General features: G+C 41.5%; 1 protein-coding gene across 1 annotated transcript in view; it reads left to right on the forward strand.

The window, feature by feature from the left end:
- Positions 1-23,146, forward strand: part of rab2a (RAB2A, member RAS oncogene family) — a 49,605-nt gene extending 26,459 nt beyond the window's left edge. The window contains exons 7-8 of the mRNA XM_002936111.4: positions 16,100-16,168; positions 21,603-23,146. Coding sequence (XP_002936157.1) covers positions 16,100-16,168; positions 21,603-21,695 — 162 coding nt within the window. The 3' untranslated portion in view covers positions 21,696-23,146. The remainder of the gene's footprint in view (positions 1-16,099; positions 16,169-21,602) is intronic.
- Positions 23,147-23,436: the final 290 nt, after the last annotated feature.

Here is a 23,436-nt window from a genome sequence, read left to right on the forward strand (position 1 = left end):
ACACTGCAAATGTATTGTTATTGCTACTTTTTAATACTCATCTTTCTATTTAGGCCCTCTTCTATTCATGTTTTTCTCTTTCAAACCATTGCCTGGTTGCAAGGCTAAATTGGTCCCTAGCAACCAGATAGCTGCTGAAATTCCAAAATGTAGAGCTGCTGAACAAAAATCAAACAAAAAACTAAAAATAATAAAAAAATAAAGGCCAATTGGAAATTGTCTCAGAATAGTACTCTCTATATTATACTAAAAGGGTTGAAAGGTGAACAACCCCTTTAATGTAAATTGTTGTTGGGAATACACCAGCCAAAGTTTTCTCGGAAGGCTACTATGGAAAGCAGTGATGATGCGTATGTTTTCCCACTGGTGTTTTACAGTGAAAAGGAAACTTTGTTGCCCACGCTAGAGGAGATTTAAATGTGGCTTTCCATTTTACTATTATTCAGGCCCTCTCCTATTCATCTTCTAGTTTTTTTATACACATCACTGCCTGGTTGCTAGGGTACATTGGACCTTCGTGACCAGATAGAAGACCAATTGCAATTTCTCAGAATATAATTGTATATATCATACTAAAAGTCAGTTTAAGCTGAAACCCTCTTTAAGACAGAGAGCTTTTACAAAGTGCAAGTTGCTAATCGCATTTTGCTTATTATTTATTTTGTTTGGCAACACGTGTGACAGCACGATCAGTGAGCTAACATGTATGGGAGAAAGGCTTTTGTGGCTATAAAAATATGGAATTATAACATAATAGCCAGTAGCAGCAATGTGTTATTTTATGTTGCTGTGGGGACAACATATGTTATTTATTAGCAGCACAAAAAGCCAAACATCAGGATTCTATTTAAGTTAAAAGTAATATAAAATGTTCTTTGGGTTAATTAAATTAAAGTAGTCTTTTATTTAGGCCATAGCAATATTCACCATTTTGAGGTTTATATGACATTCTGCGAGCAACTATTTTAATTTATGAACTGCAAGGGCAAGGGTGATTGCTGCAATATTAATAGAAGATCAAATGCTTTTTTTGTTGAAAATCTGCAATCCATTTAGTAGATCGGCAGCTGTCATGGAGTAAGACCGTTTTCAACGCAGCATTTTATAAGTAAGGTTTATGTTCCATTTATTTTATGTAAAACAGAAATAGAGCCTGCCCTTGGGTCATTGTACTGTTTCCAAATGAAACAAAAAATGGAGCCCTTAATCACACAGTTATTTGGACTTGTGGGTTAAAAAGATATCGGCATTCACTGCTTAAGGAAACCTCAGTGTGGATCTGATGTGAATGTTTAATGTGTAAATGTGTCAGCACTGTATAAATATCAGGAAACAGAAGTTGTTAGAGATTTTTCTGGAGCTGATGACTTCTCTCCTAGCTTGCAGACCTTGCATGGATGTATCTAGTGGTCACTAACGTCACTGGATTTTTGGTAAATGTCTCCTTTGTTAGGTAGATGTTACTGATGGGTGTATGTCAAAAAATATTTTCAAAATGGAAATATGCTACTTACATTCAGATACACTGCATCACTACTGAGTATTGACAGTTGGTTCTTGGCAGGGAACATGGAAAAAATATATAATTGAAAGTATTATACTTCACAGCATGTCTATCATAGGCTTTGAATTCATTGTATGTTCTGTATAATCACTAAAGTAATCTGTCAAAGACTCACTATCCTCATGATGTCACTATTAAATGTGTGGGTCCTTAAGATGTCTGTCATAGAAACACTTACCTGATACTGCAAGGAAGGATCCCTGGGATATCTCATGGACAGCCCTACCTCATTCTGCATGGATACCCAGGATATCTGTAGGGACACATGCACTTTATGGTGTCAGAAATCAGCTCATGGTAATATTCCTCATACACAGACTCGCCGGCATCATGATGTCAGAAGGGAGATATTCCTTATGGATTCTCAGGATATATGACAATCATGTGTCGTCATATTACAATGTGTAGAATTAAAAATATTGTATTTCTTATGTGTTCCCAGAATATCGGGCACAGATGTCTAATGGCTGTCAGAAATCTGGATTGCCAGCATATAAAACAAAGAAACACTTTGTGGGGTACATTGTTATTTCTCACCACTGTTGGCAGCAGGCAGATCTGTAGGAGAGGTTGCCTCTATTGGGTCATGATACATGCAGCCACTAATTGTCCTACATTGGATCCATTCTGTTGAAGGGCAGGCTTTGCAGTTTGCTCTGTACTCTTCTAGCAGGTGACAGACAACCTATGGCATTCCACATTCAGCTGATCAGGCAGCGTTTTGGGAAATATATCAGCATTTTGTGTTTTTGCCGAATTGCAACATGTGCCATGAACCCTAAAAAATAAGCTTGTATCCACACAGACATCTTCTATAAACAAAATGTAACAAAGCTGTGCCTAGTAAATATCTGCCCTGATTGCCAGGGAGGCGACATCAAACTGTCAGGTGGAGGCCTGCATCCATATGTAGGCAGGAAATTTCCTGGTTTCCCTATGAAGCAACCATGGCAATCTTTTTACCATACTGTGAGACATAGGAATAAATGAGAATTTTGAAAGATTGTCTACAGCTAAGGGCAAATATTTTTTTGATGTCCTCATTTTAGTTTGCCTTTATCTACCTGTCATTATACCACACTGGTTTAGAAAAAAATCTTACAAGAGCCATTCTTAATTGCAAGTGGCATCCAATTAATTAGCTGCTGAAACTTTACGCTTCCTTACCTTTTAATTTTTTTATTTTATTTTATTTCTGCAGTGGAGCATTGGGAAGGAATGCAGAAAGTCAGCCAGCTTAGCAGATTCCCACATCATCCTGACAGCTCAAGATTAATTAGCAGTTCAGCAATAATGGAGATACCTCTCCTCACCAAGGTTTATCCCTGGATAGCAGATTTATCACTAGAGTTCTAAACATAGGGGGTCGTTTTAAATGAATTTAGCTTATAGAAATGTCACTTATAGAGCAGCACAGGATTGAATACATTTTTACATTGAGGGTAGTGTTTGGAATTATTCTACTGTACAAGTACTACTAAACAGTGTGGCTAAAATTAGTCTGTTAGTTCAGATTTCTGGGTGGTTTAGTTACTAACCTTTAACCAGGGGCCTCTAGCATCAATATATGTGTGTGCCCTGTTTTGCTATTTGTTGATATATATGGCTATATATTTATTGTAATGGAATGTGGCAGTGTTTTATTGGAACTTGTTCTCCATAGCTCAGTCTACAGGTGATGCTACAGTTACCATTTTGAGCAGAATTTACCACACCTCATTGTGTTTTAGATTTTTCAGGGTCAATTACTAGCCATATAAAGCATTTTTCTCTTGGTGAATATTCTCTGGCTTTTCTAGATCCATGTGAAGTAATCTATTTATTGTTTAGGCACTAGCAAACAAGAACACTTTCCAGCCTTTATACTTGATAAATAATATGATCAGTTATAAACATCCCTTTTTTCGGGAACAACATATTCTTGTGTCACGCACCCATAAGGGCTAGCTTCTGTCCTAATTGTGCAAGAAGTGCATAAAGCTCAAGGTAACCCACTTAATATGCAAATAATAAATAAAAAATTGTTTATCTCTTTTTGTTCTCTGTACTCCTTTTTAGTTCAGACATTTGAAGCCATGCAGCATTTAAATTCTCCCCCAATGTCTGATAGTCAGCTGCTGTGGTTTCAGGAGTCAGAACCAGAAGTTTAACCAGAGACTAAAAGCAGCCAGATATAAAGCTGGCCATACACGGGCAGATCCGCTCGCTTTGCGATGTTGCCAAGCGAGCGGATCTTCACCCGATATCCCCACCTACGTGTGGGCGATATCGGGGAGGCATGTACGCGAATTCGATCGTTTGGCCCTGGGGCCAATTCTACACGCGACAATGGGGCAGTCGGTTCGGGGACCTCATCAACGAGGATTGGACTGGATTTTCTAACCTGGCCGATTGATATCTGGCCAATTTTAGGCCAGATATCGGTCGGCCAGGCCCCTCGGTTCTGCCCCAACACGGGCCGATAAGCTGCTGAATCTGTCCATGGGACCGATATCGGCAGCTATAATCGCCCCGTGTATGGGGACCTTTAGTGATTACAAGTTGCTCAGAATTATATTTTATTATGTAATTAAAAGTTTTGGGTTAGGGATTCCCTGTAATATGGACCAGGGTATTCATAATGATCATTGGTGATTTCTTGTACATGTATCTTTTACAAGCTGAATGTATATTATTATTTACAAGCTAGAGTTATATGTATACAATACACAAAAGCTGGCAATAACCTACTATATATCATTTATGTTTAGTAATCTAGTATTTATTATAATTGGGCCTATTGATGTTGATTTCTGTCACGACTTACTGAAACTTTTATATAATATGAAATAATGTTCCTCCAGTTGAAAAATGTGCAAATTAGCAGTAACCTTGTAGTTCAGTGTCATGTACCCTTGGTCACAGAGCTCCTTGGTTACTTCTTTTACAATAGGAAATCTATTTCTCCAGGTCTCCCCACTAGGTGGCACTGGGACGCTAAAGCAGAAGGTACTGCTCATGAGCTGTTTTTACCAACCCCACAATAACAAAAATATTCCCCACTAAGGAACAATTGGATAAGTCACGTGTAGAACATTAACGTTTTTAACTGCGTCTATAAAGCAGTGGGACAATATAGGTGACTTGCTGAAATGTGTCTCACCTGCAGTGAAGATTCTTAGTGTGAAGCCTCGTGAGACCTGCTAGAGCTAGTACTGCCCGTATCTGATATAACCTGCACTTCCCACTGAGAAGCTGTAGTACCTTGCTGTGTCTATAAAGGGTACACAGTACTGGCAATGACATGCAGCTTCTGAGCAAATCCTCTACAATGACCAGTGCCTATTTTGTTACACTAAACAACAGATATAGCCAGTTGGCCTTTGCTTTAAAGGGGCGGTTTAGCTTTAAGTTAACTTTTAGTATGTTATAGAATGCCCTATTCCTAGTTACTTTGCAATTGGATTATTTATTTTTTATAGTTTGAATGACTTGCCTTTCCCTTCTGCCTCTTCCTAGCTTTCACATGGTGTCACTGACCCTGGCAGCCAAAAAACTATTGTTCTGTGAAGCTAGAATTTTATTATTATTGTTACTTTTTATTATGTATCTTTCTAGACAAGCCTTCTACTATTCATATTCACATTGCTGGTTGCTAAACCACTGCCTGGTTACTAGGGTAAACAAGACCTTAGCAACCAGATAACTGCTAAAATACCAAATGGAAAGCTGCTGAAGACCAATAACAGATTGTCTCAGAATATCAATGTCTACATCATATTAAAAGTTATTTACCCCTAAAAATTCTGGTCCAAAAATCTACCAAGAGCCAATCTGAAAATGACTAGTCCAAAGATCAGTGCATCTTGGTTGTCCAAATTGCACTAATGCCTAGCTGAAATGGGTATATATGTGTCCTTAGGCACTTCCAATACATTATAAATAGAGTAAATTTACCATCTGGATACACAACCCAATATGCAATGCAAAATCTTGCGCACTGACAAAACAAAATAGAAGCTCATCCCTTATTGTGTTCTTTGCTGTAGAACTGCAGATTTTTTTTACAATATTCAAACACCAGATCTGTGCATTTGTTCGCCATTTATATAAATATTAAAAAACAACATTTATGACCCCTTTCAAATTATATTGCAATTATGAACACGCCAGGTTTCAGGTTATAGAGTACAATAAATTAATGTGCTCAAACCTTCAATTCCATTAGTCAGTGAGCAGTTTGTTTCAGAGAAAATAATCACTCTCAGTATTTTTAACACTTTCAGGCATGCGATTTCTTATTTAGCTTATTAAGAACTCTCTTAACCCAATTCAGAGGCTGTTACATGTTAGTCAGTATGTGATTGGGGGCTGCTATATTGCCATTAGGATTAGCTGGTACAGTGTATTTTGAATACAGATTCACATAATGCTAAGCTCTGTTTAATCCTGTTAAAATTATATAACCTGTTTCTCTGGGTTAAAGAATAAGTAAACCTTTTTTTTTCTGGTTCCTCAGTCAGAAGGTGTTCTTTTTCTTTGCTTCCTTGTGCCCAGTGAAGCCCCGCCCCCACTTCCTGTTCAGGTCTCTCCGCAAAAAAAAAAAACCCTGCTAATGCACAGACTGGCTTCTGCTGCTACCAGGCATGGGCAGAAGGCTCTCCACTCCGACAACCTTGTCAAATTGAAGAGAACTGAACAGGAAGTGGGGGTGGGGCTTCACCCTGTACAAGGAAGCAAAGAAAAAGAACACCTTCTGACTGAGGAACCAGGTCAGAGAGAATGCTGGGACAAAGGTAGGTAATTCTGGAGGCTGTTTAGAGTAATTTTACTGATAAAAAAAAAAAAAGGTTTACTTTTTATTTAAATATACCCTCTGCATGAGAGAGATAGCTGTATGGGTTCCCTTGGCTGAGACATTAGTAGCACCATGGAAGTATGTCTGTAGAAGAACCTGCGCTCAATAGCATATAATATTTTTATTATTTTAGGTGTGCGCCATTGGTGGTGCATGTCATTTTCTAACTATGGCTGTGCCACTTACAATGCCATACATTCTAAGATCTGCTTGTTTGGTGAGGTCGCCAAGTGGATCTTCTCCTGATATGCCCACCTAAGGATGGGCGATATTGGGCTAATTAAAACAGCGGGCATAGGCACCGTCAGTTCGATGTATGCATCAACGAGCAATGCAGTCCTCGATCCGACGGAAAATCAAACTTGTCTGATTGAGATCTGCCCGATTTCAGGCCAGATGTCGGTTGGGAAGGCTCATTGTTGGTGCCCATACACGTGCAGATAAGCTGCTGAAATCGGCCCGTGTAAGACTGCCATTAGTCAGGGTGGAGCTTATACCTATCTTCCTTAATAAAGCGAGGCAGTAGGCTGAATGTTCTACTTGCAGATGATGGGTCTGGATGAGCCACTGTCTCTTTCCTGTAGTGTATACTGCATTTCTGTACGGTTGCCTCTGTAGCTAAGAAATATAGGGTACCATAGATCAGGTGTATGAACATTTTTGTATATATCCCTTTGCAGATTGTTTCCAGATTCCTTGTTTCATTGTATTTAGCTACAGTCTATACTAGGTGATCCTTTAAACTTTCCTCATTATGGCAAATTGTATGAACAAATGCCACAGGCCAATGCCTGTTCCTTGCTCACAAGTCAGGCTTTTATTTCTCACGTGTAGCGCACGTAACACATATGCACTCGCATGGCTGCTGTTTGTGCTTTGCTATAATGTGCTGATGTGCACCCTGAATTCTGTGAAACATGCTAAAATATATAATATATATGTATAATGTTGGAGGGCAGGGGAAAATGACATTGAAATATATTGAATCCAATGGGTCTTGTGTTGAATAGAAACAGGGGAAGGGAGCTTATGAGTTGTGTAAGAGCCATTTCCAAGGAGAGAAAATCCTTATGCATAATACCTTGGGGATACCAAGTGATAAATGTGGCTGTCATCCAGCAGCGACTACTCAGGCTTCTTACTGATCAAGCAGCTTCAAGATTTTATGCCACTCTGAGCCATTATGCTCATTCCAGCATCACATCTAATATCTACTGCTTCAGATATAGTGGATAGCACGACATGTTTAACTCCTGCGTAGGAAGACATTTGCAGTAAATTGCTTTGCTCTGTATTGGAGGCCACAGACGTGGTCTGAGGATGCCAGAATGACTGGTTAGGGATACTGGGAGCTGCAGCATGTAACAACCGAAGGCCAGTTTGGGGAAACTGGAAGATAGCAGTAACTGATGGGTGGCTTTTGGGTAGAGATCTGTAGCTAGCACTGGCTGAAGGCTGGGGTTGGCATACTGGGCAGTGGGTTTCTGGGCATACTGGAAGCTATGGTTTGCACCTGCTGGGGATGCTGCACAGGCTGAAGAGCAAGCTGAATTGTACCAGCAGGGGAAATGCGTTGAGTATTCTGGGAGCCAGAAAACAATATTTGTCGCTAAACTGATGAAGTTGGTTTGTGTTACACTGGTGTGTGTGTATAGATACCTTTTATCATGACATGGTCATCCACATGTCACAAACCAACAATTAGCTTTGCCCCCACATTTTAAAAATACATTGTGTCCTAGTGACAGCATATATCCTGTTGCTGGGTTTAACATACAGTATATTATTATACAAACAAGCCCCAGCCATAGCAGTGAGCTGCTGGCACTAGGCCTCCATGGGGGGCTATGTAAGGGGGCGCAAGTATAATGTTTGGGGCCCCTTTGATCATTTAACTTTAGAAGATATTGGGGTTTAAAAGGGTGGGGCAGTTTAAATGATTAGGTAGACTCGCATACAAACAGTTTGTTATTAGCTGGGTTAACTGACCCTGGCAACATATATAATTTTAGACAATGAATGTAAGTAATGCAAGAAAATATATATAAATTCAGTTAACACACATACCTGCCATCAACCTGTCTTCAGTAAGAGCCAAGGGTGGGTCCAATCCTGTGTTTTTATTTTTTTGTTTTTTTTTTTTTACCCACAATGCAGCGTTTTTGCCCATAATTCGTGGGTCATTGTGGGCTACATGGGGAGTTGTGGCTGGTTCAATTGCAGCCTATGCAAGATGATTGACATGGTTGTGCTTGTACTTCCATGCAGATTGGATGCAATTGCCCTAAACAATTTTTAGGTTACAGTGGTGTCTTGTATGCACTTCAATGTACGAGTGACGTGTGTACCTGGCTCTTTTGGGGCAGCTATGCTGTGCCGATTGCAGCAGGCCATTGTGGGAATCCTGGAGCTATTGTCTGGTTCAGAGGCGGCAGTAGCTTTCTGGTTCCCACGTTAATAGGAGCAATCACACTCGGTTCGGAACAGGAGGCAGGAGGAATGCAGTGGCGCTGAGGGAAACTACGGAAACGCAAGGAGCACGCGTTGATGCTTGACACTTTGACACTTTTAGGCATTTACTCTGTTTTTGCTGTTCCCTTCTATTATATATTATACTATAATATATTATATTTTGTGCGAGTGTGTGTGTTAGGGAGAGGAGGGGTATGCGTTAATTAAGTGGCACACACTTTTATTTGCCATTCTCATGTTTCCGTTACAACATTCTAGCTCCCAGCAGAATAAGAGATTTTAGAAATGGTGCTAATCTAATTTCCTAGATTGTTAAAATATCATGGATAGGTTTGCGGTTAACTCCATAATCGCTGTTCCCTGAACTAATAAACACCTCTGTTGGCCTCTGAGTTTATTGAGCTCACTGTATTTATTAACTCATAAACTATACATGTTCAATTCCCAATACAATCATGGGTAGAATTGCCCACATGAAATGGGTAAACTGCTGAAATGTACGTGATTGAAATCAGCCCCATGACTTGCTGAGTTTGAATTACTTCTGTAAATAATATTTAGCATCCATTGCATGGGTCTTTACTGGCTTATGAGCCATCTGAGTTCTGTGGATCCCCACAGGTTAATAGCTTTGCTCTGCCTCTTTCCTATAGTGGTGACTTTGGTGACCAAAGAGTACATCTCCTGTTTTGTTTGGGTTTTGTTATCCGGAAACCTGTTAGGCAGAAAGTTTTGAGGTACGGAAAGGCCATCTTTTTTTTAAAAAAAAGTCATTACATTTTTTATTTTTTTCTGTATAAATAAAACAGTGCCTTGTACTTGATCCCAACTAAGCTATAATGAATCCTAATTGGAGGAAAAACAAGCCTATTGGGTTTATTTAATGTTTAAATGATTTTATTAGTAGCCTTAAGGCAGGGGTGTCAAACTCAATCACATAAGGGGGCCAAAATCTAAAACACAGGCGGGCCAAATTTTTTATTAATATACTTATATAAGATACTAAAGGGTATATTTATCACAATGTGTAAAAAGTGGAGTAAGACATTAACGGTGTTGTTGCTCATAGCAGCCAATAGATGCTTTGCTACTGTTAAAATCTGAATGCCTTGGGCAACATTACTGGTAATGCTTCACTCCACTTTTTACACAGCATGATAAATATACCCCTTAGTCTTAGTTACTATGGGAGGAAAATGGAAATTGATCAGGCTGGATGGTCAGACACACTCACCAAGGGCCACATAAAACAGTCAGGTGGGCCGGATTTGGCCCCCGGGCCTTGTGTTTGACATATATGCCTTAAGGCAGTGCTGTCCAACTTCTGTGGTACCGAGGGCTGGAATTTTTCCGGCCTCCGTGGTGGAGGGCCGATAACAGAAGCTAGTTTTGACCACTCCCCTTTTTAAAACCACACCCACTTGAAACCACACCCATGTTATCGCATGACCATAGCCATATTAATGGAGGTAGTACAGCAAAAACCTGCCATACTCTGCCTTCTCTACCCTGCCTGTGTGTGCCATACTCTGCCTGCCCTACCCTGCCTGCGTGTGTCATACTCTGCCTTCCCTACCCTGCCTGTGTGCCATACTCTGCCTGTCCTATGCTGCCTGTGTGTATGGCACACACAGGCAGCATATGGCAGGTAGAGTATGGCACACACAGGCAGCCTACAGTGACACAATGCTGGCACTGCTCCTACAGTCTGCACAATTACTATATATTAAAAAACTTTTTAATTGCAGTACCACCTCAGTATATGTTCTTTTTATAGTGTGTAGGGTATATTTGTGGATTTCTACTGCTGAGGTGTGAACAGGGGAACAATGTGGGTGATTACAGCCTGAGCCTGAGGTGTAAACACTGCAGGGGGTGAACAATGCAGGGATTAAAAGGTGTGAACAACACAGGGGATTACATTTTTAAACAATACAGAGGGATTACAGCCTGAATCTGAGGTGTTAACCATGCAGGGGGGCCTGTTAATCTCAATACTGATACCATTTAAATCTTATACAAAGGTAAACCATCAAAGCAGCCAGACAGGTGGGGGTCACAAAGAGGGGGGTCATGGGCCGCATGTGGCCCGCGGGCCGCCAGTTGGACCGCACTGCCTTAAGGTATGGGGAGCCAAATTACGGAAACACCCCCAATAGGAAAAACCCCAGATCCCAAACCTTCTGAATAATAGTTCCTATACCTGTTATGAATTTTTTATTGCAGTTGGTGTGCATTGTTCCTGCCCACACTTGTAAGCATTGGTACCACACACGTGCTTGCATTGGCTAACTGGCAGACTTTGCCATTGTGCATAATAAACTAAAATATACATCCTTTTATGTACTGTGATAAGCAGACCCTGTAAAGCTCTGTAAAGAAAGTTCCCATAATGCCTCGCTCCTGCACCAAGACCGTGTACATGCTCAGTTAGCAACACTATGAGGAAGCATTCCTAAAGGGGGTTGTGAGTTTTAGCATTCTTATTGGAGGGGGAGAGAGCTGTGTGTCTCTGCCACAGGAAAACAAAGACCATTCTGGTAAAGCTTACTTAGTTTTTACCTTTCCTTCTCCTTTAAGCTGTGACCACCGTGTACTAATAAAATCAGGGCTTATTACACCATCTGTTGGCCACCACCAAGCACTGGGCTTGTCGCTTGGCCTCCTTTTCTGCTAATAACAATTGGGTCGGAATTATTTTAGCTGGGTGGTTAAAGGGATAATGTCATGGCCCCAACTAAGTTAAGTGAAGCAGTGGCAGGTACTTCTTGGTGTGGCAGAATCCAGCAGGCAGATTAAACAACTGCCGGGTCTCACTAGGGGTCTATGAATAAGCCCTGTGATATTCAGTGTATCTGCTTTACTAGACTTAACTCTGATACCGAAAGTACTGAAATGTCCATAAGAGTCAAGTACTGGATTAACCAGACTAATACTTAGCAAATCCCTATTTGGATAAGAACCTTTTAAATTAATATTGTCAATGTGTGTGCAAACTGCAGGCCTTGCTTACTGAATTTGGTGTAAACTTGGCTGCTTTATAGTCAGTGCAGTTCTCTCTGAGGAGAAGGGTTTTCCATTTTCCTTGGTGTCCTCCTTTACCAGTGGGCAAACAATGCTATAAACAACAAATACAGTTGCACTAGTGGAGTGGAAATAGGCAGGAACATGGAACCATAGGGAAAGATATATTTTTGTAATTCAACTTGATATGTGTTGAAAGACTGAATATATAGTGTGGAACAGTAGGGAACGCTAAGGTACATTAGATGAAGTAGTGCATATGATTTTAAACATGTGTAGCTTTGGACCTACTGCTGCACAGGGATTCATCTGTTACTTGTTCTCCTAACAAAGCCGGTTTGTTTCAACTGGCGACAACATAATGCGGTTTGGAGAAAGCGTTCATGTCATTTTTGATGTAAGTCATTCTAAATTGGAATTGTCTGATGTTTATTTGTGGGTAATAGCGGCTAAATTGTGTATTGCTCTAAAGTTACAGTAATCCTTTCTTGGCACCGTCGCATGTACAGTATACGATCCGCCGGCCTATAAATCAGCATATAATTTCTGTGGGCCTAAAATAAATGAAGCCCTTGGACATAATTGAAGTGATTTCCCCAGCAATGGAGCAGTGTAGGGGAATAAATAGGCAGCGCCGTAATGCTTTCCTCCATGTGCCAGTTGTTAAGTGCTTGTTTACATGAAGTTATCATAACACATTTTCAGGATTTCATGGCTCTGTTTAATGTTTTAGTTAATGTGAACAACTGAACACCCATAAGGAATCCCAGCTGGTTGGATTTATGCAGCTTTTGACCGTCGTTTTCAATTAGCACGGTTTGTTAAGCCATTGTGATAATTGGTATGTTAATCGTGAGCCCTTTTTTTTTTTTTTTCTAATATTTTGGGTTTTTTTTTTCTTTTTCAAAATTAAAAACTTCCATTTCTGTGGCTTGTGAATCAATTCACAGTTGGCGCAGTGCCAGCGTTTTATCACGTCCGCAGCACGCTTAGAAAAATGCACTTTCTTCCCTAAGTGCTTGGTGAATCTGTGATGATTAATTCTTCTCATTATTTTGCTGCAAATTCTCCTGACCCTTCCATGATTATTCGATCACCCACTTAGAGTACATGCATATTCATATTGCCCTGTGTCTGCTGTACCCGCCCGCGCTCCCCCTTATTTAGCTGCGGCCCAAGCTTGGTGCAGTAATTGAGCTGCAGTAGATTGATTGCTCTGGGGAGCTGTAAGGCCTTTAAAGGTGAAAACATATCAGTCCTGTTAATTAGGAGACAAAGCTCTGGTGGCAAGTTCAGCAGTCAAATGCTTCCACTGTTGAAATGAGGAGAACAATGATGAGATCCCCTAGCATGAACCTTGTTTACTTTTCTGGATGTTATTTAGATCCCATTATATATACCCCCTTCCTTTCCATTAGAAATCATATGAGAGAAAAGGTCTTCAAGGCAAAATATCTGCAAATTAAGACCTGCACATATTTCTTTCTTCTATCTACTTAAAGTAGAGAAGTAATTTCCCAAAGGTAAGGAATTAGCACATGGTTTATGTTTGGTAAAACAAAAAAACATTACTGGAGTTGATGAATACATCCTTAATACCCAAAAGTATGGCTTTTGACATCTTTGGTGGATAAATAAGCTGTCAGTAGCTAAGCCAAAAGTCTCCTCCTGGGGAAGGATCTGCTGAATTTTGGATTGTCTGTGTAAATCGCAGCAAGCATAGTTGAATGGACTTGCAGAAAACTGATACAGATGAAAAGGTTAATGAAAGCAAGAGGGAAATACCTCACCTTGTAGAGAGTGCTGTCCAAATGTAATCCCTGGCCATTAAGTGTTTATGGCTCTGCACTGTGGGAGAAGTTACAGTGGGCGTGTGTGTGACTGAAATGAAGACATTTGACTAGAATTTTACTAGAATATGTTTCGGGTAAATTATACTGGTGCTATGTGCGAATTTTTTTTTTTTTTAATTTCCAATGGTTTTGTTGAGTTTTGAGATGCTTTTTTCATGCTTTGGATAAGATTCACAGTGGATGTTCATATTGTTCCTCACTAGGTGATGCTATTGTAAGCGATAGCAGTGGTACTAAGAATGTGCCTTCTGTGATTGCTTAGCAAACTATTACTGCAGCTTTGGTAGCTCCTAAATTGTGTTACTGGACATTCTGTCGTGCCTGCAGCAGTAGCTCTCAAGGTATGTTACAGGTCTGTAACTCCTGCAGTCTTATGGTGGCCATGCACATTATCTGCTCGTGTTGCGAGGCCACCAAACAATCTTTCTCCCAGTATCGCCCACCCTTAGGTAGACTTTGAGCCAAATGACCAGATTGTAACAACAGGTATAGAAGACATCTGAGTGAGGGCAGCATCAATGAGCCAATGTGTTCCCTAAACCAATGGAAAAATCAAATTTGCCTGATCAACACCAGGCCAATTTTTGGCCACATATCAGTCAGGGATGCCCATCAGGGGTCCATGTACACTGACAGATAAGCTGCTAACTTGGTCTGAAGGACTCAAATTGGCAGTTTTAATCTGCCCATGTATGGCCACCTTTAGCCTGTTACTCATCCATGGTAGATTTGTTATTGGACTGTTGATCTTTTATTTCAAGGTAATGGTACACAAGGTAATTTCAAGCATTTTGTAGCTTCATAGGGGCAGAGTAAATTAGTAGTGATTTTTGAGAATTTCCTGCAGAGTTATGTGTTTCTCATACAACAAATGCAAAGAATTGCCCCATACAGTATATGATTATCCTAACAGAGGTTTTGTCCAGTAGGCATTAGAACAAGACATGAAAGTTAATTAAAGTTTTTGGGACCGCCTCACAGTTGTACGTAAGATGCCAAGCCCCTGTTAAGTTGAAAAAGCTGTAAATTATCATCATTTAAGCTTGCATCTTATTCCCTGCATTTCACACTTTTTCTGCTATTTACACATTTTTCTCGAGGTATAAAAAAGCCTTTTGCCACCTTTTTCACCGAAATCTGTTCACTAGCTAAGTGAATTATTCTTTTCCTGTGAGAGGATTGATAGTCACACTGGGCCTCAGTTGGAATACAGTAGGTGATACAGGCAGTGTTTTTACTACGTGGGCTTTGTGGAATGTTTTGTAAGAATGCTGCAAAATTCACGAATACCGAGTAAAGCTCTTCAAAGTTTGATAAAAAAAAAAGCCTTTGTTCGTCTGCCACTTTGCCAACAAATCATTAATGAACAAAATCTTTGTGCGTTATCCACATTACAAGTTTCCAAGCTGTTTCTCAATCTGCATGGATGTAAAAGGAATGCTCCACAAGGAGTTCTACTGCCCCTTTAAAAAAACAATAATTTCTTTTCTGGACAGTTTCAATCAAAAAACAGTTTTAAGTGGTCAAGAAAGGAGCATTTCAAATCCTGGGTTTTTTGGGCCTACTATTGCCACCCCTGAATTTTGATATTCTGTAATTTTACATTGTATTAGGAATTCTGAGTCCTTGTAGGGCAATAGGACTCAGTAGGTCTCATTTGCTTCTTTTATCACCCGTCTTCAGTTTCTGTTCTGTTGTTATAAATTCTAGTTAAAGCATCGCAGCGCTTCCTACCTGCATAGAACATTGCGAGTGTCATCCTAGCACACAAAGTTGAAGTGTAGCATCTCGTGTGTCTGCTACACAATGTTAGTAAGGTCACCATTAATATTTAATGTATCTGCCGCAAAAGCGTGCAGCTTGTAAAAGTGTTCTTGCTATCTGTTACAGTAGTGACTTCATAAGAGATCTCTAGTTTCAGCAGTCCTTACTGAGTGGCCTTTCTCAGGATTCAAAGAGCTTTTGTATTAGTGGATTCTCTGCTGTGCCCTTCCTGTTAAAAGGTTGCGCTCAAACTTGGACTTGTGGAAAGGTCACCAGATCGTTCCTAACGACACAGATATTTGTGGGGGCACCCGATCACACACTTAATTTGTTCATTAAAAATGAGAAAGACTTGAGTATAAATAATGTTATGCCCTTATGGTGTCCAATGCCAAAGTAAATGTAAGTTGTGCCCTCCTTGGCCAGTGCCTCGGTGGAACCTGTGCAGTAGTCTTTATACTTTCTTGTATGGTTCTGATGCCACAAGGAAGTCTCAAATTTGACCTCAGCATCTATGTTGTTCCTTTATAATTTGTCTATCCTGCGCCTTGTCCTTACATGGCTTATTTTTATTTTATTTTTCAGGCTTTCATCAACACAGCAAAAGAGATTTACGAAAAGATTCAAGAAGGTGTATTTGACATCAACAATGAGGTAACTCTGTCTGATTTTCATTTATTATTTTCAAAATCTAGACCAGGGTTTCCCAACCTTTCTAACTTGTGAGCGACGGTCAAATGTAAAAAGACTTGGAGAGCAACACAAGCATCATAAAAGTTCATGGAGGTGTCAAATAAGGGCTAAGATTGGCTATTAGGGAGCCTCTATGCACACTATCAGCTTACAGGGGGCTTTATTTGGTAGTAAATCTTGTTTTTATTCAACCACAACTTGCCCCCAAGTCAGGAATTCATAAATAACTCCCTGGTTTGGGGGCACTGAGAGCAACATCCAAGGGGTTGGTGAGAAATATGTTGCCCCTGAGCCACTGGTTGGGGATCACTGATCTAGTCATTTGCAGTTCTTTCCATATTTTCGCTGTGTGGTTGGGGATTTGTGGATTCCAGGAACCTGAAACCTGCATATGATTGTGCATGGTCGATATCAAGTAAAGCGTTAATGACATGTTTGAATGCAATACAGTAGATTAGTAGCTACTACTTGTACTTTTTGATCACCTTCTCAAAATTGTGCTATGCTGCTTTTCCATTTGACTCCCACAGAATGACCAGTTGGGTCGGGGGGCTATAGTAGGACACAACGTTAGGCCATGGCCCAACAAGTAACATCCTTCAGACATTTTAATTCCTTCAAAATATCTCTCATGTAGTTACAGAAACAAAAATGGCAAGCTTCACACCTGCATTGCAGGGCACTGGTTACATCTGTGGGTCATGCAAATGTGAGATGGGTCACACTGAAGCAGTAGAGTTCTGGGGCTACTTTACTTCTCTGACAGGATTAAGACTAGACCAACAACATTCTTTTATATCTTTACATACTACACAGAATAGAATGTATGGTTCTGAAACAATAGTAACATTACAAAGCCATACATTTTACTTTTAAGGATTTTATTTTGATCTGTGCAACTCCTCGTTTACCGAGGCCATGCTGAACAGCAGGATCAAATAGGTTACGCGAAGGGGTAAACTGTAGGTGGGCCAATGGGCTTTTGCTCCTAAAGAGTTGGGCGTATGACTTATGTATATGTACTTATTATATGTAACACTAGCAATCTATGAACCTTCATGGTTCCGCTGCACCATTATCCCAGAAAATGTGGCCATACATGGGCCAATAACAGCTGCTGACCAGCCACATTGGCAGCTTGTCAACCAATGTAAGGGGGCCTTTGACAGGCCAACCTGGTATCTGACCAAAAATTGTGTAGATGTTGGTTAGGCAGGTTTTAAAATCCCACTGGGGTGAGGAGCATGTCAGCTTATGGATGTGGTCCTTGTACGGATGGCCTGCATCACGTCAATGTGAGGGCCAAAAGATTGGATATCGCCCATCACGGCTTCTGACAAGGATGATGGGTAAAAAGTATGGTCTCCACTACTTACTGCTAGTTCAAGCACTGGTCAGTACAGTTGATTTAGGAAGGCATTTTATGTTTTTAAGAGGATTTCATACTGGGTACAATTTAAAGGTCAGTGAGGGTGTGATTTGGAGTGAGCCCTAATTTGCTGTCCTGTATAAATGTTAATAAAAAAAAAAAGATTTTTTTTTTTTTTTTAGCAATTCTCATTGAATTAGGACATAGTTTGGTTTTATTCCTTGGATCAGAGGAAAAAGTATAACTTTCTTACCTAATTGATGCCACAACCTGGCAGTTACTGCATGTAAGTGACCACAAGGAGGTGCAGTTGAGAAACATTTTTCTAAGATGTCCATGAGGTTTTAGTGGGTCAGGAGTTGCAGACATTGGCAGAGCATTGTGGGAAAGCTCTAGCAGCCCTGCAGCTGCTTACACTACATGTGGCCTCTGTGTAAATGGAGGACTTTCATTTCAAGCACTAGTTGTTTCTAAAGCCCAGATACTGCAAGGGCCGCCACCTGGCTCAGTTCTGACTATCACTGGGTTTGTTTCTCTTTTCTTTTCCTATTTTTTTCGAGAAGGTTTGATCACTTGATTGGATTATTACGTTTGTCGAATGTCCATGTATTCTTTTCAACAGAGTATATTGTGCATTGACGTTTCCTTAAAAATGCAGAATTATTCTTATGTGTATTGTTTGGTTCAAATCGTCCCTTAAGCTGTTTGTTATCTTGGATGAACCAATCGTTGTTATTGAATAGCTTGAGTTTATTGGGTTTTTATGCTATCCCAAGCTGCTTCTCTGTACCGCGAATGAATGAATTGTTTGCAAATTGTTAATGCATCTTTAAAGAACAGTAGTTATTTGCCTTATTTCCCCATAAACTGACTGTGGAGCATGAGAACATAGGATATTCTGCTCACTCTTCTTTGTGTACATTAGTGCATATGAGCAGGAGCTGCCATACTGATGCCTCTGATACATGTCAGTTAATAACTTGCAACATTCCTCAACTACCTACAGACACTGGAGGCCATTCAGATTGGTGAGTTTAGTTTTCAAGCTTAGACTTCTACCAAGAAATGAGCATGTGGCAGGTAAAGCTTTGGCTATACATGGTCGAAAAACATTTCAGCCTCTCCAGCCCACTAGCGGCTGATTGGCCCAAGTATGGTGCGCTCAGGACTGCCTGTCTGTGTGAGATTGGCAAGATATCTGTCAGGCAAGTTTGAAAGTCCCATCTGATGAGGATTGCATTGGTGCCTTGATGTGGGTCTCACCCATTAGGGCCACAGAATTATCTGATTGTTGGCCCCAATACCAACTTTCATATAAGCCAAATGAGCAAATCTTTAATTATATGGCATTGGTGACACTTACTGTGTAAATGCAAATATGCAGTGTGACCCCTATATATAGTAATGCATGATGGACAAGTTACACATGTAGCCAGCCCCCAGCAGCCAGTAAATGCTGCACTATTCAATATCTTTTCATAAAAATGTTCTTTTGTTTTAGTAGGGCCACATGTAGCCACCAGGCCATCTGGCTTCTCTTCTAAAGAAAAAAAAACATGGGGGAAAAACAGCCTTTAGAGTACCCTTATAATGTGTATTAAGCATTTTATTTAAGTTTGCATCCAACATCTTGGTTATACCAATGTCAGTTTTCCCCCCCTCGTGCAACAGTCTGATCCCCTCCCCCTTGTGCAACAATCTGATCCCCTCCCCCTTGTGCAACAGTCTGTTCCCCCCCCCCTTGTGCAACAGTCTGATCCCCTCCCCCTTGTGCAACAATCTGATCCCCTCCCCCTTGTGCAACAGTCTGTTCCCCCCCCTCGTGCAACAGTCTGTTCCCCCCCCTCGTGCAACAGTCTGATCCCCCCCCTCGTGCAACAGTCTGATCCCCCCCCTCGTGCAACAGTCTGATTCCCCCCCCTGTGCAACAGTCATTCCCCCCCCTCGTGCAACAGTCATTCCCCCCCCCTCGTGCAACAGTCTGATCCCCCCCCCTCGTGCAACAGGGTGATCCCCCCCCCTCATGCAACAGTGTGATCCCCCCCTCGTGCAACAGTCTGATCACCCCTCGTGCAACAGTGTGATCCCCCCCTCGTGCAACAGTGTGATCCCCCCTCGTGCAACAGTGTGATCCCCCCCTCGTGCAACAGTGTGATCCCCCCCTCGTGCAACAGTGTGATCCCCCCCTCGTGCAACAGTGTGATCCCCCCCCTCGTGCAACAGTCTGATCCCCCCCCTCGTGCAACAGTCTGATCCCCCCCCCCTCGTGCAACAGTCTGATCCCCCCCCCCTCGTGCAACAGTCTGATCCCCCCCCCTCGTGCAACAGTCTGATCCCCCCTTCGTGCAACAGTGTGATCCCCCCCCTGTGCAACAGTGTGATCCCCCCCCTCGTCAACAGTCTGATCCCCCCCCTCGTGCAACAGTCTTCTGATCCCCCCCCCCTCGTGCAACAGTCTGACACCCCCCCAGACCACAGTGCCTACTTTGTTCCCAATCCCCTGCCACCTCGCAGACCACATCCCCAGTGCCTTTGTGCCTGTCTCCCTCCCGTCCCCCTGCTATTATCTCATTGCCTTTGTCTTGCCCAGTGAATGTGGCTATGACACTTGGGGGAGGGGGGATCAGACATTATTCAGAGCCAGTAATGCGAATATAAAAAGCTTCAGGAAAGTTGAGTAGGTCGTGCCTGATTGGTCGCTGGAGTTCCTTGTCCCGATGTGGTTTCATACAGCACCTGGCTGGGCTCCCTGTGCCTCCGCGCCGCTCTGATTGCAATCTGCCTACAGAACTGGACCTCTGTGCTACTTGCTTGGTTCTGGGCCAAGTCTGCTTCTGGCCCTCGCTACCAGCTAAGAGGGGCAAAACCCAGGGAGCCACAGGGCATGCTTTTCATTAAAGAGAACTCAGAGAAACCACATCAGCTGCTGTCAATAAGGAAGCACTGCCAGAAACCCCAAGGCTACTACAGTTGCAGAACAACTGCCAAGCACTATAAATCTGACATTTACTGTGACGCAAAGTTTCCTTAAGAGCTTATTTTGTGAAAGCTACTGTATTCCTTCCCTCCTCCCCCTTAAAGTGCTGCCTTCTTAGGTGGAATCCACTTGAGGGAGCAAGCGTTAAGATATAAGTGTGATCTTGATGAATGAAAGGAGCTGCGCCGTGTGTGGGTTGCTGGCCGACTGCCATGTCTTTGGGGATCATAGAAATTATTGATGACACAGAACACTTGTATGGCTCCACTCTCCAACGCTCATTCAGCATAGAAAGGGAGCACGCAACAGAATCTGGGGAAAGCGCGATTTCTTAGCTGCTTTCTTCTATCTTACCTCGCCAGACACCCCAGAGCCTGGCGTTATATGTAGCTTTGTGCAGACTACACTGTAACTGCTATTCTTGCAGGTTTAAACACATGGACATAATAGGCTCTCACACACTCCCTGCTATTAGTCCGCGCAACTGAAACTCTGTGTTGTAAAGAACAGCAGCCAATGCAGCCACTAGCTTGGGGCACCTCAAGGAACTTACCCCCTGGGCCCCTACCCCCAATGTGGTTTTTTCCTTCAGATGAAAGTGTGAGCTTATCAGTGCCTCTGTATGAACTTCCATAATATATATAATAAACACAATATATCATATAATGAACTAGAGAAATGTGTTGAACTTACAGAACTATAGTTATATTTAAAAAACACTTAAGTGATTATATTCATATATGGGTGCCAGTTTTAGGGGGTGCCTTTTTTAAAAACAAAAAAAACAATCCCCCTAGTCCACAAGCATAGCGGTGGAGGATGGGTGGAAGCCCCACTTTTCAGAATCTTCTACAGAAACGTCCCTCCATTTCCAATGCGGGTAAATGGGCCGAATGCAAAACCAAGTAGAACTGCAGGATTCCTATTCATAGGGTGCAGAACAAGGCTTTATTTATAAGGCTCACATTAAACATGATAATTATAATGAGCTGAAATAATGAACTTTTGCATTTATTCGGGAATTAAATTCTATTTTCTAATTGCAACAGGCGAATGGCATTAAAATCGGACCACAACATTCAACACCAGGTTCACCCGGATCACATCTCGGAGGACAGCAGGCTGGCGGTGGATGTTGTTGAACCTGTTTTCCCTCTGAAGATCCAAGATGGGCGAATTGCTTGTTCATAGGCTATTTACTTGTTCTTTTACTGTCTCCTCCTCCCTGCCCCGCCCTTCCCTCCGCCCCCTCCTTCCCAAAATTTCGATGTTCACTTTAAAGACAGATTTCAGAAATTGTATTCATACGGTATCTATTTGCTTTTTGATTTCTAGGTCTATTGATTGTGATTTTGTTTAACTGTTGTATTGTACCCTTGACTAAAACTGAATTGTATTAAACACTAAAATGTATCTGAGCATTTTAATTGGTTGTTTAGGTAGGCATCCCATCTTTTTGTGGTGACCTTATTATTTAAGGTGCACCCGTTTAAATAAGAATAATGCTTATTTAAATCTGCATATTATCAGTGTATACAGATTGACTTATTATGCCATCCCTTTCCAACCCTCAGGCATGCCAACATGTTAGTCAGTAAGCCTGGTTGGTGACAGTAGAAGCATGGCATCAGCCACTTGGACAACGAGACAATTTCTACGGCACATTTGGAGCTTTAAGAGGGTTTAGGCCCCGGGCTCCAGTCTCGGAAGGGATCCCTTGTTTCCCACAACGAGTATGGATCCACCTATGGCCTTTCATTTGCTGTCAAGCGAACACCCCCCACAGCTACTATAGGTATAGAGAGGTTGTTGTAGTTCAAGAACATCCTTGATGTATGCAGTCTCTGAGCAGAGTGCCCTTCTGCCTAATTCTCATCATGATAAGGACATGTCTAGCCTAGAGACACTATGGGAAGGAGTCCAGACTTACTGAGTCAGCTCTAGGCCACAGACCAGGATAACTGATGTATTCATGTACAAATAAAATTCCTATTTATTTTGAAATTGAAGTCTCAAAATACAATAGATATCTGAACTAAGCATTGTTTGTGTATTTACAGTTGTATATTGTACAGTGTGGGAGCACATGATATCATGCAAGCAACGATGCAGCAATTCCGTGGGGCGCATTTATCAACACTGGGCAACCTGGCACCGGGGCAGTGACCTGGGCGCTGCAGGTAGAACAATGAGAGCAAAAATGTTGGTTGCCATGGGTTCCGGCCCTGGGGCCAGCTTGCCCAGCATTTATAACAAATGCATAGTAATTCTAGTAGACGTTTCTTTGCCTTAGTGTTTAACCATTTGGCTCCTGCTTTTATCACAGTAAGAAACAATTGCAGAAATGCTGACTGTCCCAGATTGGCATAAATGATACATTTTTTTAAAAAAAATACAGTATTCAGTGAATTTTACTGTATTGTCGTGTTTCATTTGGTGTTGGCGTGATTTTGTCTGCATTATACTGGGTCTCCTGTACCTCTTATCACTGCCTGTATAAATGGGGGGTGTATTCATGTGTTAAGTGCACGTAAATACAAATTCCAAGGCTACAACTGACTCACTGTACTTCTGTAATAAAACAGACAATTTATGTGGGGTTTCACCTGCACGCTGTATTTTTCATTCTAACCTTAGGGAAGTAATGAGGTAGGTTTGCAACAGGGCCGCCAAGTATTGTTACAGTGATACTGACAGGTTCCAGGTTTGTACAGGAAAAGGCCAGTATTGCTTTAACAGGGGGGTTCATCTTAAATTTAGCTTTTAGTATGGTATAGAATGTCTTAATCCTTGCATCTTTGCAATTGGTCTTCATTATTCATTTCTTAGAGCTTTTTAAATTATTTGCCTTGCTCCTTTACATAATTTTAAATGGGGATCACT

This window comes from Xenopus tropicalis, chromosome 6 (genome assembly GCF_000004195.4).
Source record: "Xenopus tropicalis strain Nigerian chromosome 6, UCB_Xtro_10.0, whole genome shotgun sequence".
In the NCBI taxonomy this organism is placed as follows: Eukaryota; Metazoa; Chordata; class Amphibia; order Anura; family Pipidae; genus Xenopus; species Xenopus tropicalis.